This window comes from Oncorhynchus kisutch, linkage group LG29 (assembly GCF_002021735.2).
Source record: "Oncorhynchus kisutch isolate 150728-3 linkage group LG29, Okis_V2, whole genome shotgun sequence".
NCBI lineage: Eukaryota > Metazoa > Chordata > Actinopteri > Salmoniformes > Salmonidae > Oncorhynchus > Oncorhynchus kisutch.
Window position 1 is genome coordinate 41,429,092 of NC_034202.2, and position 18,620 is coordinate 41,447,711.

The window sequence follows — 18,620 nt, forward strand, 5'->3', positions numbered from 1 at the left end:
GTTGGACCGCAGAGTGAAGGAAAAGCAGCCAACAAGTGCTCAGCATATGTGGGAACTCCTTCAGCACTGTTGGAAAAGCATTCCTCATGAAGCTGGTTGAGGGAATGCCAAGAGTGTGCAAAGCTATCATCAAGGCTAAGGGTGGCTACTTTGAAGAATCTAAAATATTAAATATACACTTTTTTGGTTACTACATGGTTCCATATGTGTTATTTCATCGTTTTGATGTCTTCACTAATATTCTACAATGTAAAAATAAAGAAAAACCCTGGAATGACCAGATGTGTGTGTGTATGTATATATATATATATATTATGTTGTTTTTTTGTGTAATTTTTCGATTTCATTTGACAAATCTGAACATATCTTTATTACTCAAATATTCTACAGGAGAGGGAGGGGCTAAAGGGCAGGGGACTTCCTGTGACATCATGGAATGTCATAGTCCTAGAACGTCATGCTCCCAGCTGGCTACGCTGTGTGTGTGACCATTCTCCATTCTCTGAGTGTCTGTAGGTCACACAAACATCTCCTTCTTCCCATGTGTCGGAGGCCTGTGAGTGTGTGTGGAGCTGGGCATGGAAGAGTGTGTGTGTCCAAGGTGATTCTGGCAGCCCGGGCCAGGTAGCGGTGTGTGTAAGTGTGTGTGTGTATCGGGGTCGTCCAGGTGTGTGTGTGTATCGGAGTCGTCCAGGTGTGTGTGTGTATCGGAGTCGTCCAGGTGTGTGTGTGTATCGGGGTCGTCCAGGTGTGTGTGTGTATCGGGGTCGTCCAGGTGTGTGTCAGGCGTCCCTGCAGGGCTGAGCAGGGTATCGTAGTCGAAGCCTCTTAACGGCTGCAGAGACAGGGTCAATCCTCTTCGGGCCTTGGCCGGCCGGTCAGGACGCTCCCGCAGTGCCAAGATGACCTCCACAGGTCGTCGCTGTAGTAACGCCAGGTCAAAGGTCGCACCGTGGAAAAAGGTCTGCCGTTTGAAACGATCCAGGGTCCGCAGCCGCCGCGTCGGTGTCTTACACAGCAGCTGTCAATCAATCAATCAATCATTCAATCACATCTATTTCTAAAGCCCTTTTAACCACAATGTGTGTGTATGTGTCATAGACTTAGATAGACAACTCTAGTGTCCCATTAGATAGACAACTCTAGTGTCTCATTAGATAGACAACTCTAGTGTCTCATTAGATAGACTACTCAAGTGTCCCATTAAATCAAATCAAATCAGATGTTATTTGTCACATACACATGGTTAGCAGATGTTAATGCGAGTGTAGCGAAATGCTTGTGCTTCTAGTTCCGACAATGCAGTAATAACCAACAAGTAATCTAGCTAACAATTCCAAAACCACTACCTTATACACACAAGTGTAAAGGGATAAAGAATATGTACATAAAGATATATGAATGAGTGATGGTACAGAGCAGCATAGGCAAGATACAGTAGATGGTATTGAGTGCAGTATATACATATGAGATGAGTATGTAAACAAAGTGGCATAGTTAAAGTGGCTAGTGATACATGTATTACATAAAGATGCAGTAGATGATATAGAGTACAGTATATACATATACATATGAGATGAATAATGTAGGGTATGTAAACATTATATTAAGTAGCATTGTTTAAAATGGCTAGTGATATATTTTACATCAATTCCCATTATTAAAGTGGCATTAGATAGACTACTCTACTGTCCCATTAGACAGACTACTCTACTGTCCCATTAGATAGACTACTCTAGTGTCCCATTAGATAGACTACTCTAGTGTCCCATTAGATAGACTACTCTACTGTCCCATTAGACAGACTACTCTACTGTCCCATTAGACAGACTACTCTACTGTCCCATTAGATAGACTACTCTAGTGTCCCATTAGATAGACTACTCTAGTGTCCCATTAGATAGACTACTCTAGTGTCCCATTAGATAGACTACTCTACTGTCCCATTAGACAGACTACTCTACTGTCCCATTAGATAGACTACTCTAGTGTCCCATTAGATAGACTACTCTAGTGTCCCATTAGATAGACTACTCTAGTGTCCCATTAGATAGACTACTCTAGTGTCCCATTAGATAGACTACTCTAGTGTCCCATTAGATAGACTACTCTAGTGTCCCATTAGATAGACTACTCTAGTGTCCCATTAGATAGACTACTCTAGTGTCCCATTAGATAGACTACTCTAGTGTCCCATTAGATAGACTACTCTAGTGTCCCATTACATAGACTACTCTAGTGTCCCATTAGACAGACTACTCTAGTGTCCCATTAGATAGACTACTCTAGTGTCCCATTAGATAGACTACTCTAGTGTCCCATTAGATAGACTACTCTAGTGTCCCATTAGATAGACTACTCTAGTGTCCCATTAGATAGACTACTCTAGTGTCCCATTAGATAGACTACTCTAGTGTCCCATTAGATAGACTACTCTAGTGTCCCATTAGATAGACTACTCTAGTGTCCCATTAGATAGACTACTCTAGTGTCCCATTAGATAGACTACTCTAGTGTCCCATTAGATAGACTACTCTAGTGTCCCATTAGATAGACTACTCTAGTGTCCCATTAGATAGACTACTCTAGTGTCCCATTAGATAGACTACTCTAGTGTCCCATTAGATAGACTACTCTAGTGTCCCATTAGATAGACTACTCTAGTGTCCCATTAGACAGACTACTCTAGTGTCCCATTAGATAGACTACTCTAGTGTCCCATTAGATAGACTACTCTAGTGTCCCATTAGATAGACTACTCTAGTGTCCCATTAGACAGACTACTCTAGTGTCCCATTAGATAGACTACTCTAGTGTCCCATTACATAGACTACTCTAGTGTCCCATTAGATAGACTACTCTAGTGTCCCATTAGATAGACTACTCTAGTGACCCATTAGATAGACTACTCTAGTGTCCCATTACATAGACTACTCTAGTGTCCCATTAGATAGACTACTCTAGTGTCCCATTAGATAGACTACTCTAGTGTCCCATTAGATAGACTACTCTAGTGACCCATTAGATAGACTACTCTAGTGTCCCATTAGATAGACTACTCTAGTGTCCCATTAGATAGACTACTCTAGTGTCCCATTAGATAGACTACTCTAGTGTCCCATTAGATAGACTACTCTAGTGTCCCATTAGATAGACTACTCTAGTGTCCCATTAGATAGACTACTCTAGTGTCCCATTAATAGACTACTCTAGTGTCCCATTAGATAGACTACTCTAGTGTCCCATTAGATAGACTACTCTAGTGTCCCATTAGATAGACTACTCTAGTGTCCCATTAGATAGACTACTCTAGTGTCCCATTAGATAGACTACTCTAGTGTCCCATTAGATAGACTACTCTAGTGTCCCATTAGATAGACTACTCTAGTGTCCCATTAGATAGACTACTCTAGTGTCCCATTAGATAGACTACTCTAGTGTCCCATTAGATAGACTACTCTAGTGTCCCATTAGATAGACTACTCTAGTGTCCCATTAGATAGACTACTCTAGTGTCCCATTAGATAGACTACTCTAGTGTCCCATTAGATAGACTACTCTAGTGTCCCATTAGATAGACTACTCTAGTGTCCCATTAGATAGACTACTCTAGTGTCCCATTAGATAGACTACTCTAGTGTCCCATTACATAGACTACTCTAGTGTCCCATTAGATAGACAACTCTAGTGTCTCATTAGATAGACTACTCAAGTGTCCCATTAAATCAAATCAAATCAGATGTTATTTGTCACATACACATGGTTAGCAGATGTTAATGCGAGTGTAGCGAAATGCTTGTGCTTCTAGTTCCGACAATGCAATAATAACCAACAAGTAATCTAGCTAACAATTCCAAAACTACTGTCTTATACACACAAGTGTAAAGGGATAAAGAATATGTACATAAAGATATATGAATGAGTGATGGTACAGAGCAGCATAGGCAAGATACAGTAGATGCTATTGAGTGCAGTATATACATATGAGATGAGTATGTAAACAAAGTGGCATAGTTAAAGTGGCTAGTGATACAAGTATTACATAAGGATGCAGTCGATGATATAGAGTACAGTATATACGTATACATATGAGATGAATAATGTAGGGTATGTCAACATTATATTAAGTAGCATTGTTTAAAATGGCTAGTGATATATTTTACATCAATTCCCATTATTAAAGTGGCATTAGATAGACTACTCTAGTGTCCCATTAGATAGACTACTCTAGTGTCCCATTAGATAGACTACTCTAGTGTCCCATTAGATAGACTACTCTAGTGTCCCATTAGATAGACTACTCTACTGTCCCATTAGACAGACTACTCTACTGTCCCATTAGATAGACTACTCTAGTGTCCCATTAGATAGACTACTCTAGTGTCCCATTAGATAGACTACTCTAGTGTCCCATTAGATAGACTACTCTAGTGTCCCATTAGACAGACTACTCTAGTGTCCCATTAGATAGACTACTCTAGTGTCCCATTACATAGACTACTCTAGTGTCCCATTAGATAGACTACTCTAGTGTCCCATTAGATAGACTACTCTAGTGTCCCATTAGATAGACTACTCTAGTGTCCCATTAGATAGACTACTCTAGTGTCCCATTAGATAGACTACTCTAGTGTCCCATTAGATAGACTACTCTAGTGTCCCATTAGATAGACTACTCTAGTGTCCCATTAGATAGACTACTCTAGTGTCCCATTAGATAGACTACTCTACTGTCCCATTAGACAGACTACTCTACTGTCCCATTAGATAGACTACTCTAGTGTCCCATTAGATAGACTACTCTAGTGTCCCATTAGATAGACTACTCTAGTGTCCCATTAGATAGACTACTCTAGTGTCCCATTAGACAGACTACTCTAGTGTCCCATTAGATAGACTACTCTAGTGTCCCATTACATAGACTACTCTAGTGTCCCATTAGATAGACTACTCTAGTGTCCCATTAGATAGACTACTCTAGTGTCCCATTAGATAGACTACTCTAGTGTCCCATTAGATAGACTACTCTAGTGTCCCATTAGATAGACTACTCTAGTGTCCCATTAGATAGACTACTCTAGTGTCCCATTAGATAGACTACTCTAGTGTCCCATTAGATAGACTACTCTAGTGTCCCATTAGATAGACTACTCTACTGTCCCATTAGATAGACTACTCTACTGTCCCATTAGATAGACTACTCTAGTGTCCCATTAGATAGACTACTCTAGTGTCCCATTAGATAGACTACTCTAGTGTCCCATTAGATAGACTACTCTAGTGTCCCATTAGATAGACTACTCTAGTGTCCCATTAGATAGACTACTCTAGTGTCCCATTACATAGACTACTCTAGTGTCCCATTAGATAGACTACTCTAGTGTCCCATTAGATAGACTACTCTAGTGTCCCATTAGATAGACTACTCTAGTGTCCCATTAGATAGACTACTCTAGTGTCCCATTAGATAGACTACTCTAGTGTCCCATTAGATAGACTACTCTAGTGTCCCATTAGATAGACTACTCTAGTGTCCCATTAGATAGACTACTCTAGTGTCCCATTAGATAGACTACTCTAGTGTCCCATTAGATAGACTACTCTAGTGTCCCATTAGATAGACTACTCTAGTGTCCCATTAGATAGACTACTCTAGTGTCCCATTAGATAGACTACTCTAGTGTCCCATTAGATAGACTACTCTAGTGTCCCATTAGATAGACTACTCTAGTGTCCCATTAGATAGACTACTCTAGTGTCCCATTAGATAGACTACTCTAGTGTCCCATTAGATAGACTACTCTAGTGTCCCATTAGATAGACTACTCTAGTGTCCCATTAGATAGACTACTCTAGTGTCCCATTAGATAGACTACTCTAGTGTCCCATTAGATAGACTACTCTAGTGTCCCATTAGATAGACTACTCTAGTGTCCCATTAGATAGACTACTCTAGTGTCCCATTAGATAGACTACTCTAGTGTCCCATTAGATAGACTACTCTAGTGTCCCATTAGATAGACTACTCTAGTGTCCCATTAGATAGACTACTCTAGTGTCCCATTTGAGAATCGGCAGCGCCATTGAGGAATTGTACTATTTTGAATTAATCAGCTGGTCGGGACTTCCTAAGGGTTAAGGTTGGATCACATGATTCCATCAGGGCAAAAGGAGGGATCAGCCAATGAGGTGGCAGTATGCAGCCCTTCAGTTGGTCTACCAACTCATAGAAGTACCAGTAGAAGAAGTGACTACTTCATAATGGAGATCTCCATGGTCTCCATGGTGATGGTACAGACATAATGGAGATGGTCTCCATGGTGATGGTATAGACATAATGGAGATGGTCTCCATGGTGACGGTAGAGATAATGGAGCTGGTCTCCATGGTGACGGTACATAGATAATGGAGATGGTCTCCATGGTGATGGTATAGACATAATGGAGATGGTCTCCATGGTGACGGTAAAGAGATAATGGGACAGATAGAAAGACGAGAAATGTAACTCAGTATATGGTGTACGTGTGAGTGTGAGTGTGTGTGTGTGTGTGTGTGTGTGTGTGTGTGTGTGTGTGTGTGTGTGTGTGTGTGTGTGTGTGTGTGTGTGTTGTGTGTGTGTGTGTGTGTGTGTGTGTGTGTGTGTGTGTGTGTGTGTGTGTGTGTGTGTGTGTGTGCGTGTGTGTGCGCGTGCGTGCGTGTATGTGTGTGTGTGTGTGTGTGTATACCTCAGTGATAAGTAGAGCCAGTGGAGGGGCTGAAGCTGAGGGGGATGTCGTAGGGGAAACACCTCACTCTCCTCAACATACTGTAGTGGTCTGGTTCAGGCAGGACTGGGAACTGGACGGTGGGAGAGAGAAAGAGGGGAGAGAGAGAGGGGAGAAGGGGACAGGGGAGAGAGAGAGAGAGAGGGGAGAAGGGGACAGGGGAGAGAGAGAGGGGAGAGGGGGATAGGGGAGAGAGAGAGGGGAGAAGGGGACAGGGGAGAGAGAGAGAGGGGAGAAGGGGACAGGGGAGAGAGAGAGAGAGAGGGGAGAAGGGGACAGGGGAGAGAGAGAGGGGAGAGGGGGATAGGGGAGAGAGAGAGGGGAGAAGGGGACAGGGGAGAGAGAGAGGGGAGAAGGGGACAGGGGAGAGAGAGAGAGGGGAGAAGGGGACAGGGGAGAGAGAGAGGGGAGAAGGGGACAGGGGAGAGAGAGAGGGGATAAGGGGACAGGGGAGAGAGAGAGGGGATAAGGGGACAGGGGAGAGAGAGAGGGGAGAGAAGGGGAGAGGGGAGAAGGGGACAGGGGAGAGAGAGAGAGGGGAGAAGGGGACAGGGGAGAGAGAGAGAGGAGAAGGGGACAGGGGAGAGAGAGAGGGGAGAAGGGGACAGGGGAGAGAGAGAGAGAGAGGGGAGAAGGGGACAGGGGAGAGAGAGGGGGGAGAAGGGGACAGGGGAGAGAGAGAGGGGAGAAGGGGACAGGGGAGGAGAGAGAGAGGGGAGAAGGGGACAGGGGAGAGAGAGAGAGAGGGGAGAAGGGACAGGGGAGAGAGAGAGAAGGGAGAAGGGGACAGGGGAGAGAGAGAGAGGGAAGAAGGGGACAGGGGAGAGAGAGAGAGAGGGAGAGAGAGAGGGGAGAAGGGGACAGGGGAGAGAGAGAAAGAGAGAGAGAGAGGGGAGAAGGGGACAGGGGAGAGAGGGAGAGAGAGAGGGAGAAGGGGACAGTGGAGAGAGGGAGAGAGAGAGGGGAGAAGGGGACAGGTGAGAGAGAAAGAGGGAGAGAAAAAGAGGGGAGAGAGAGGATATGTACATACACTACCGTTAAAAAGTTTGGGGTCACGTAGAAATATCCTTGTTTTTTAAGGAAAAGCAAATGTTTTGTCCATTAAAATAACATCAATTTGGTCAGGAATACAGTGTAGACATTGTTAATGTTGTAAATGACTATTGTAGCTGGAAACGGCAGATTTTTAATGGAATATCTACATAGTCGTACAGAGGCCCATTATCAGCAACCATCACTCCTGTGTTCCAATGGAACGTTGTGTTAACTAATCCAAGTTTATCATTTTAAAAGGCTAATTGATCATTAGAAAACCCTTTTGCAATTATGTTAGCACAGCTGAAAACTGTTGTTCTGATTAAAGAACCAATAAAACTGGCCTTCTTTAGACTAGTTGAGTATCTGGAGCATCAGCATTTGTGGGTTCGATTACAGGCTCAAAATGGCCAGAAACAAAGAACTTTCTTCTGAAACTTGTCAGTCTATTCTTGTTCTGAGAAATGAAGGCTATTCCATGTGAGGAATTGCCAAGAAACTTAGGATCTCGTACAATACTGTGTACTACTCCCTAGACAGAACAGCGCAAACTGGCTCTAACCAGAGTAGAAAGAGGAGTGGGAGGCCCCGGTGCACAACTGAGCAAGAGGACAAGTACATTAGAGTGTCTAGTTTGAGAAACAGATGCCTCACAAGTCCTCAACTGGCAGCTTCATTAAATAGTTTGTGCAAAACATCAGTCTCAACAGTGCCTTGCGAAAGTATTCGGCCCCCTTGAACTTTGCGACCTTTTGCCACATTTCAGGCTTCAAACATAAAGATATAAAACTGTATTTTTTTGTGAAGAATCAACAACAAGTGGGACACAATCATGAAGTGGAACGACATTTATTGGATATTTCAAACTTTTTTAACAAATCAAAAACTGAAAAATTGGGCGTGCAAAATTATTCAGCCCCTTTACTTTCAGTGCAGCAAACTCTCTCCAGAAGTTCAGTGAGGATCTCTGAATGATCCAATGTTGACCTAAATGACTAATGATGATAAATACAATCCATCTGTGTGTAATCAAGTCTCCGTATAAATGCACCTGCACTGTGATAGTCTCAGAGGTCCGTTAAAAGCGCAGAGAGCATCATGAAGAACAAGGAACACACCAGGCAGGTCCGAGTTACTGTTGTGAAGAAGTTTAAAGCCGGATTTGGATACATAAAGATTTCCCAAGCTTTAAACATCCCAAGGAGCACTGTGCAAGCGATAATATTGAAATGGAAGGAGTATCAGACCACTGCAAATTTACCAAGACCTGGCCGTCCCTCTAAACTTTCAGCTCATACAAGGAGAAGACTGATCAGAGATGCAGCCAAGAGGCCCATGATCACTCTGGATGAACTGCAGAGATCTACAGCTGAGGTGGGAGACTCTGTCCATAGGACAACAATCAGTCGTATATTGCACAAATCTGGCCTTTATGGAAGAGTGGCAAGAAGAAAGCCATTTCTTAAAGATATCCATAAAAAGTGTCGTTTAAGGTTTGCCACAAGCCACCAAACATGTGGAAGAAGGTGCTCTGGTCAGATGAAACCAAAATTGAACTTTTTGGCAACAATGCAAAACGTTATGTTTGGCGTAAAAGCAAAACAGCTCATCACCCTGAACACACCATCCCCACTGTCAAACATGGTGGTGGCAGCATCATGGTTTGGGCCTGCTTTTCTTCAGCAGGGACAGGGAAGATGGTTAAAATTGATGGGAAGATGGATGGAGCCAAATACAGGACCATTCTGGAAGAAAACCTGATGGAGTCTGCAAAAGACCTGAGACTGGGACGGAGATTTGTCTTCCAACAAGACAATGATCCAAAACATAAGGCAAAATCTACAATGGAATGGTTCAAAAATAAACATATCCAGGTGTTAGAATGGCCAAGTCAAAGTCCAGACCTGAATCCAATCGAGAATCTGTGGAAAGAACTGAAAACTGCTGTTCACAAATGCTCTCCATCCAACCTCACTGAGCTCGAGCTGTTTTGCAAGGAGGAATGGGAAATAATTCTCTCGATGTGCAAAACTGATAGAGACATACCCCAAGCGACTTACAGCTGTAATCGCAGCAAAAGGTGGCGCTACAAAGTATTAACTTAAGGGGGCTGAATAATTATGCACGCCCAATTTTTCAGTTTTTGATTTGTTAAAAAAGTTTGAAATATCCAATAAATGTCGTTCCACTTCATGATTGTGTCCCACTTGTTGTTGATTCTTCACAAAAAAATACAGTTTTATATCTTTATGTTTGAAGCCTGAAATGTGGCAAAAGGTCGCAAAGTTCAAGGGGGCCAAATACTTTCGCAAGGCACTGTAACACACAAACCATCTGTCTTCCCCTCAATGTGACATGTGACTCAGTGTGTCTAAATACAATACACTGAGTTGTGTTGGTTTCTTACTCTACACTGTAAATAACCAAGACCCCAGGCTCTGCCACACACACATTTACATAATGCCAGATAGCGTAGTGACTCACCTTCCCAGTGACCAATGAGAAGAGGAGGATTCCCAGCGACCACCAATCAGCTGCGTGGCTGTAGGGTCCCCCACTCAGAACTTCAGGGGCTGGAGAAACACACACACACACACAGCAGAGCATGTCTGTCACACACTGTATTTTTCACCGTGTGTGTGTGTGTGTGTGTGTGTGTAGACTGTGTATCAAATAAAATTGTATTGGTCACAATACATATTTTTTGCAGATGTGTAGTGAAATGCTTGTGTTCCTATCTCCAAATTGTCAACGTAAATAGTTGGTCTTCGGATCAACATCTGTTTAGAATCTGTGGAATGGCAGTCCTAAACTCAGAGCTACGTGTGCCACGTTTTCATTGGTCTGTAAATTGAGTCTGGAGCAGGATACTTGTTATTTAGCCATTGGCCCAGTTGTACTGCAAGGACTTCTGATTGGTCAACCCCGGGCTAGTGGGGGGGGGTTATAAATGGCATACTGTTCCTTTGTACTGTGGAGAAAAGCTGAGAACAGGGGAGACTGAACATCATTTTCGGAGCTTGCCTTGGTCGTATTCTCGCGGGGCAGAAATCTCAGAGATCAACTGGTAAACTCTGATTTACTCCAAGATATTCCTGAACAACGTCAATTTGTGCCCCTCCTGAATGGAAACTACAAGTGTAATGCTCAATGCAAAGGCACTTATAAATGTAGATCCTTCAAACACCCACAAACATGGAAACAGATCCCAATCAAAGGTGTTACTACGTGCTCCACTAAGGTAGTTATTTATCTTATAACTTGTCCTTGTGGTAAAAATGATGTGGGTAAAACAAAGCGCAAATTAAAAGTACGTATCTCAGAGCATCGTAGCACCATTAGGTGTAAAAACTTTACTTAACCAGTTGCGGACCACTTTTTGGAAGCAAACCACTCGATTTCGTCTCTGCATTATATTGGCATCGAACATGTCACCCTCCCTAGGAGAAGGGGTGACCTTGATAATTTATTGTTAAAACGAGAGGCTGCCTGGATCTTTAATTTAAAGACCCTTGCTCCCTTCGGTCTCAACGTAGACTTTGATCTGAAGCCATTATTGTGATTATTGTGACTTTGCCATTGTAATTGTTTGTAAGCTTGTGTAGTTAAATGAATCTATGATCGTATGCTATCCATTTGTTGTTTGTATGCTGTTCTTTGTATGACATTTTAATATTTGATAATGAACCAATGATATTAGGCCACTCTTGGCCATGATTACAGACACCTGTGTCTTTTGACACTATATAAACGAGTCATCCTGCAGTGTTTGTGATAATACCCTGATGAAGACAGCTTGGCTGTCGAAACGTTGGTAATTACATTTTTGCATCTGAGCTCCTAGAGAGTGCGGCTCTCCTTTATTTTCTAGTTTTGTACTCCGCTAGCCAGCACCTCGCCTAAATAGGTGTTCTACTCCGCTAGCCAGCACCTCGTCTTAATAGGTGTTCTACTCCGCTAGCCAGCACCTCGCCTAAATAGGTGTTCTACTCCGCTAGCCAGCACCTCGTCTTAATAGGTGTTCTACTCCGCTTGCCAGCACTCTCCTTTATTTTCTAGTTTTGTACTCGCCTAAATAGGTGTGCGTTTCTTTTTCTTCTAAAGAGACTGAACATCTGAACATTTACCTCCCAGCATCTATGATTTGTCATTCTCAAATAAACCTATTTTTCTCCCCTGATTTGCTTTGGAGTTTGTATAGGGCAGCAGACTATGGTGCAGGGTTGAGTAACCGATTACTCAATGTGTGTGTGTGTGTGTGTGTGTGTGTGTGTGTGTGCTCACCCATGTACTGGATGGTCCCACAGATAGTGAAGGCTCTTCCTCCTCTCTCCAGACGACGAGACAAACCAAAGTCAGCCAGACGGAGGTGGCCTAGAATAAACCATGTTATCATTGTTATCATTACTGGAATAAACCATTACTACTGTTATAAATGTGTGTTATAGATCTGTCATTCTCATTGAAAGCCAGTCTAAGAAGCGGTAGATGTGTGCTATTTTTATGCTTCCCGTTCCTAAGTTTATTTTACTTTCAGTTTTGTATACCAGCTTCAAACAGTTGAAAATACTGTATATTTGGTTCTGGAAAATACTGTATATTTGGTTCTGGAAAATACTGTATATTTGTTTCGGGAAAATACTGTATATTTGGTTCTGGAAAATACTGTATATTTGGTTCTGGAAAATACTGTATATTTGGTTCTGGAAAATACTGTATATTTGGTTCGGGAAAATACTGTATATTTGGTCCTGGAAAATACTGTATATTTGGTTCTGGAAAATACTGTATATTTGGTTCGGGAAAATACTGTATATTTGGTTGTGGAAAATACCATATTTTTGGTTTTGGGAAATAGGTTATGGAAAAAACTGTATTTCTGGTTATGGAAAATAGGTTATGGAAAATACAATTTTTTAAATTTTGGATAATAGGTTATGGAAAATAGGTTATGGAAAATACCATATTTTTAATTTAGGATAATAGGTTATGGAAAAAACAGTCTTTTTTTTCCAAAACCAAAAATATGGTATTTTCCAGAACCAAATATACAGTATTTTCCAGAACCCAAAATATAGTATTTTCCAGAACCAAATATACAGTATTTTCCAGAACCAAATATACAGTATTTTCCCGAACCAAATATACAGTATTTTCCCGAACCAAATATACAGTATTTTCCAGAACCAAATATACAGTATTTTCCCGAACCAAATATACAGTATTTTCCAGAACCAAATATACAGTATTTTCAACTGTTTGAAGCTGGTATACAAAACTGAAAGTAAAATAAACTTAGGAACGGGAAGCATAAAAATAGCACACATCTACCGCTTCTTAGACTGGCTTTCAATGAGAATGACAGATCTATAACACACATTTCTATGTGAATTTGGTCAGGTTGCCCTAAAAGTGATATATTGTAGCTTTAACAAGTCATAATTAGTTGCATGGAGTCACTCTGTGTGCAATAATAGTATTTAACATGATTTCTGAATGACTACCTCATCTCTGTACCCCACACATACAATTATCTGTAAGGTCCCTCAGTCAAGCAATGCATTTCCAACACAGATTCAACCACAAAGACCAGGGAGGTTTTCCAATCCCTCATAAAGGACATCTATTAGTAGATGGGTCAACAACAGAAAAAGAAGCAGACATTGAATATCCCTTTGAGCATGGTGAAGTTATTAGTTACACTTTGGATGGTGTATCAATACACCCAGTCACTACAAAGATACAGGCGTCCTTCCTAACTCAGTTGCCGGAGAGGAAGGAAACCGCTCAGGGATTTCACCATGAGGCCAATGGTGACTTTAAAACAGTTACAGAGTTTAATGGCTGTGATAGGAGAGAACTGAGGATGGATCAACAACATTATAGTTACTCCACAATACTAACCTAACTGAGAGTTTAATGGCTGTGATAGGAGGAAACTGAGGATGGATCAACAACATTATAGTTACTCCACAATACTAATGTAAAAGAAGAAAGCCTGTACAGAATAAAAAACATTCCATAACGTGAATCCATTTTGTAATAAGGTACTAAAGTAAAACTGCAAAAATGTGGCAAACAAATGAACTTTATGTCCTGAATACAAAGCGTTATGTTTGGGGCAAATCCAACACATCACTGAGTAACACTCTTCATATTTTCAAGCATAGTGGTGGCTGCTTTGTTATGGGTATGCTTTGGCGGCAGGTAGCCTAGTGATTAGAGCGTTGGGCCAGTAGCCGAAAGGTTGCTTGATTGAATCCCTGAGCTGACAAGGTAAAAATCTGTCATTCTGCCCCTGAACAAGGAATGTTCCCCGGTAGGCCGTCATTGTAAATAAGAATCTGTTCTTAACCGACTCGCCTCGTTAAATAAAGGTTAAATAAATCAGTGATCAACGAGTTGTGCATTCCAAGATGCCGTACTGTGCCGTTAGTTGCCTGTTAGCTATTCTCCTTCGACCTCTCTCATCAACGGGCTGTTTTCACCCACAGGACTGCTGCTGACCGGATGTTTGCTGTTTGTCGTGCGTGAAAAGCCAAGAAGGCTGTTTCTGAGATACTGGAACCGGAGCGCCCGGCACACCGACGATCGTACCACGCTCAAAGTCTCTTAGGTCACTAGTCCATTCTAACGTTCAACTGAACAGTAACTGAATGTCTTGATGCCTGTCTGCCTGCTTTATATAGCAAGACACGTGACTCACTGTCTGTAGGAGGGAACCATTTTCCTGTATAGGCTGGTGTACCTAATAAACTGTCCACTGAGTGTTTGTTCTCAATTTAAAATGATACCAGTACACAACGTATGAGGTAAACCATACACCAGATTTATGTACATGCCTTTTAAGTGCTGACATATTATAGCAGATTAGGCCTTCACTCCTGGATGGTAAGACTCAATGGAGAATCTCTCTCTGACACACACACACACACACACACACACACAGAGACACACACACACACACAGACATACATACATACACACACAGACAGACACACACACACACACACACACACACACACACACACACACACACACACACACACACACACACACACACACACACACACACACACACACACACACACAGAGACACACACACACAGACATACATACATACATACACACACAGACACACACAGACACACACAGACACACACACACACACACAGACACACACAGACACACACACACAGCGTGAGTTTACCTTGATCTGTGAGCAGAATGTTCTCCATCTACAGTAGAACACACAGTGGTCACATGTTTATATGTTGCTATGGTTACATCACATCCAAACACATATAGATGTCAAACTGTAGTGGAGATGGTTTTAGATTATGTACATGACAGATATCAACTAATAGATGTATCATTAGTAAAAGATGTAAACATGTAATGTATGAATGGGTCGCTGGTGTCTTGAGTAAAAAAAGTATACAAACGTTATTTATATATTCTTTCACAATTAAAAAATACTTTCTTAAGTATGAACTTAAACCAGAAAGTGGGTAAAAAGTATAATGAATTTACATGAGACAACCTGGTTCTCTTTGGGCCCCGAGGCAAATCCAGTTGAGGACCACTGGTGTACAGTGTATATTATATAATATACACTGAACAAAATTATAAACGAAGCATGCAACAATTTTACTGAGTTCCTACAGTTCATGTAAGGAAATCAGTCAATTTAAATAAATAAATTAGGCCCTAATCTATGGATTTCACATGACTGGGCAGGAGCACAGCCATGGGTGGGGCTGGGAGGGCATGGGCCCACCCACTAGGGAGCCAGGCCCACCCACTAGGGAGACAGGCCCACCCACTAGGGAGACAGGCCCACCCACTAGGGAGACAGGCCCACCCACTAGGGAGACAGGCCCACCCACTAGGGAGCCAGGCCCACCCACTAGGGAGACAGGCCCACCCACTAGGGAGACTCCAGCCAATCAGAATGAGTTTTTCCCATAAAAGGGCTTTTTTACAGACAGAAATACTCCTCAATTTCATGGTGGCTGGTTTCAGACGATCCCAAAAGTTGAAGAACCTGGATGTGGAGGTCCTGGGCTGGCGTGGTTATACGTGGTCTACGGTTGTGAGGCCGGTTGGACGTACTGCCAAATTCTCTAAAACGATGTTCGAGGCGGCTTATGGCAGAAAACAGCTCTGGTGGACATTCCTGCAGTCAGCATGCCAATTGAAATCTCTCGCAAAACTTGAGACATCTGTGGCATTGTGTGACTAAACTGCACATTTTAGAGTGGCCTTTCATTGTCCCCAGCACAAGGTGCACCTGTGTAATGATCATGCCGTTTAATCAGCTTTTTCATATGCAACACCTGTCAGGTAGATGGATTATCTTGGCAAAGGAGAAAATGCTCACTAACTGGGATGTTAAAAAGAAATATGAGCACAAACATTTTGAGAAAACTTTTTTTTTTGTGCGTCTGGGATCTCTTTTTGATTTACATGTTGCGTTTCTACTTGTGTTCAGTTGGTTGGCGAATGGAACAGCTCTGATGTCCTTTCTTACCTTCACATCTCTGTGGATGATCCCAACGTCATGGAGGAACCCTGGGGAGGCAAACAACATAGTCAGCATCTGTCTAGTGTGTGTATGAGTGTGTGTGCGTATGTATGTGTGTATGTGTGTGTGTGTGTGTGTGTGTGTGTGTGTGTGTGTGTGTGTGTGTGTGTGTGTGTGTGTGTGTGTGTGTGTGTGTGTGTGTGTGTGTGTACTCACCGAGAGCGCAGCCTAACTCTGCAGCAAACACCCTGACAGCGTCCTCGCTGAACTGGCCAATCATCACCCAGTATGTATACAAGTCCCCGGTACTGCAGTAGTCACACACTAGAGAGACACACACAGTATGAGAGAGCATCAACATGATGAAACACAGTGGGGGGTGGGGAGAGGGGGAGAGGAGGGAGGATCACATTCTGACTCAGAGGGGGGAGGAAGGGTTGAGGAGAGGGGGAGAGGAGGGAGGATCACATTCTGACTCAGAGGGGGGAGGAAGGGGTGAGGAGAGGGGGAGAGGAGGGAGGATCACATTCTGACTCAGAGGGGGGAGGAAGGGTTGAGGAGAGGGGGAGAGGAGGGAGGATCACATTCTGACTCAGAGGGGGGAGGAAGGGGTGAGGAGAGGGGGAGAGGAGGGAGGATCACATTCTGACTCAGAGGGGGGAGGAAGGGGTGAGGAGAGGGGGAGAGGAGGGAGGATCACATTCTGACTCAGAGGGGGGAGGAAGGGGTGAGGAAAGGGGGAGAGGAGGGAGGATCTGGGTCACATTCTGACTCAGAAGGGGGGAGGGGTGAGGAGAGAGGGAGAGGAGGGAGGATCTGGGTCCAATTCTGACTCAGAGGGGGAGGAAGGGGTGAGGAGAGAGGGAGAGGAGGGAGGATCACATTCTGACTCAGAGGGCGAGGAAGGGGTGAGGAGAGAGAAGGGGGGGGAAAGAGGAGTGATGGAGTCAGAATGGGGGCAAATGGCACTCCATAGGGCTCTGGTCTATAGTAGTCCACTCCATAGGGCTCTGGTCTATAGTAGTCCACTCCATAGGGCTCTGGTCTATAGTAGTGCACTTTATAGGGCTCTGGTCTATAGTAGTGCACTTTATAGGGCTCTGGTCTATAGTAGTGCACTTTATAGGGCTCTGGTCTATAGTAGTGCACTTTATAGGGCTCTGGTCTATAGTAGTGCACTTCATAGGGCTCTGGTCTATAGTAGTGCACTTTATAGGGCTCTGGTCTATAGTAGTGCACTTTATAGGGCTCTGGTCTATAGTAGTGCACTTTTTGGGCTCTGGTCTATAGTAGTGCACTTTATAGGGCTCTGGTCTATAGTAGTGCACTTCATAGGGCTCTGGTCTATAGTAGTGCACTTTATAGGGCTCTGGTCTATAGTAGTGCACTTTATAGGGCTCTGGTCTATAGTAGTGCACTTTTTGGGCTCTGGTCTATAGTAGTGCACTTTATAGGGCTCTGGTCTATAGTAGTGCACTTCATAGGGCTCTGGTCTATAGTAGTCCACTCCATAGGGCTCTGGTCTATAGTAGTCCACTCCATAGGGCTCTGGTCTATAGTAGTCCACTCCATAGGGCTCTGGTCTATAGTAGTGCACTTTATAGGGCTCTGGTCTATAGTAGTGCACTTTATAGGGCTCTGGTCTATAGTAGTGCACTTTATAGGGCTCTGGTCTATAGTAGTGCACTTTATAGGGCTCTGGTCTATAGTAGTGCACTTCATAGGGCTCTGGTCTATAGTAGTGCACTCCATAGGGCTCTGGTCTATAGTAGTGCACTTCATAGGGCTCTGGCCTATAGTAGTGCACTTTATAGGGCTCTGGTCTATAGTAGTCCACTCCATAGGGCTCTGGTCTATAGTAGTCCACTCCATAGGGCTCTGGTCTATAGTAGTGCACTTTATAGGGCTCTGGTCTATAGTAGTGCACTTTATAGGGCTCTGGTCTATAGTAGTGCACTTCATAGGGCTCTGGTCTATAGTAGTCCACTCCATAGGGCTCTGGTCTATAGTAGTGCACTTCATAGGGCTCTGGCCTATAGTAGTGCACTTTATAGGGCTCTGGTCTATAGTAGTCCACTCCATAGGGCTCTGGTCTATAGTAGTGCACTTTATAGGGCTCTGGTCTATAGTAGTGCACTTTTTGGGCTCTGGTCTATAGTAGTGCACTTCATAGGGCTCTGGCCTATAGTAGTGCACTTTATAGGGCTCTGGTCTATAGTAGTGCACTTCATAGGGAATAGAGTTCCATTTGGGACGTGGTCTGTCTAACAGGAGAGGAACAGGGTGAGACCTAG

General features: G+C 43.2%; 1 protein-coding gene across 1 annotated transcript in view; it reads right to left on the bottom strand.

Moving 5' to 3' along the window:
• Positions 1–292: 292 nt before the first annotated feature.
• The window catches only part of rskrb (ribosomal protein S6 kinase related b), a 47,653-nt gene continuing 29,325 nt past the window's right edge, over positions 293–18,620 (bottom strand). Inside the window, exons 6-12 of the mRNA XM_031809609.1 lie at positions 16,543–16,650; positions 16,333–16,373; positions 15,010–15,037; positions 12,084–12,173; positions 10,284–10,372; positions 6,726–6,837; positions 293–1,021 (exon numbers count right to left, since the gene is read on the bottom strand). Of these exons, the coding sequence (XP_031665469.1) occupies positions 6,727–6,837; positions 10,284–10,372; positions 12,084–12,173; positions 15,010–15,037; positions 16,333–16,373; positions 16,543–16,650 (467 nt within the window). The 3' untranslated portion in view covers positions 293–1,021; position 6,726. The remainder of the gene's footprint in view (positions 1,022–6,725; positions 6,838–10,283; positions 10,373–12,083; positions 12,174–15,009; positions 15,038–16,332; positions 16,374–16,542; positions 16,651–18,620) is intronic.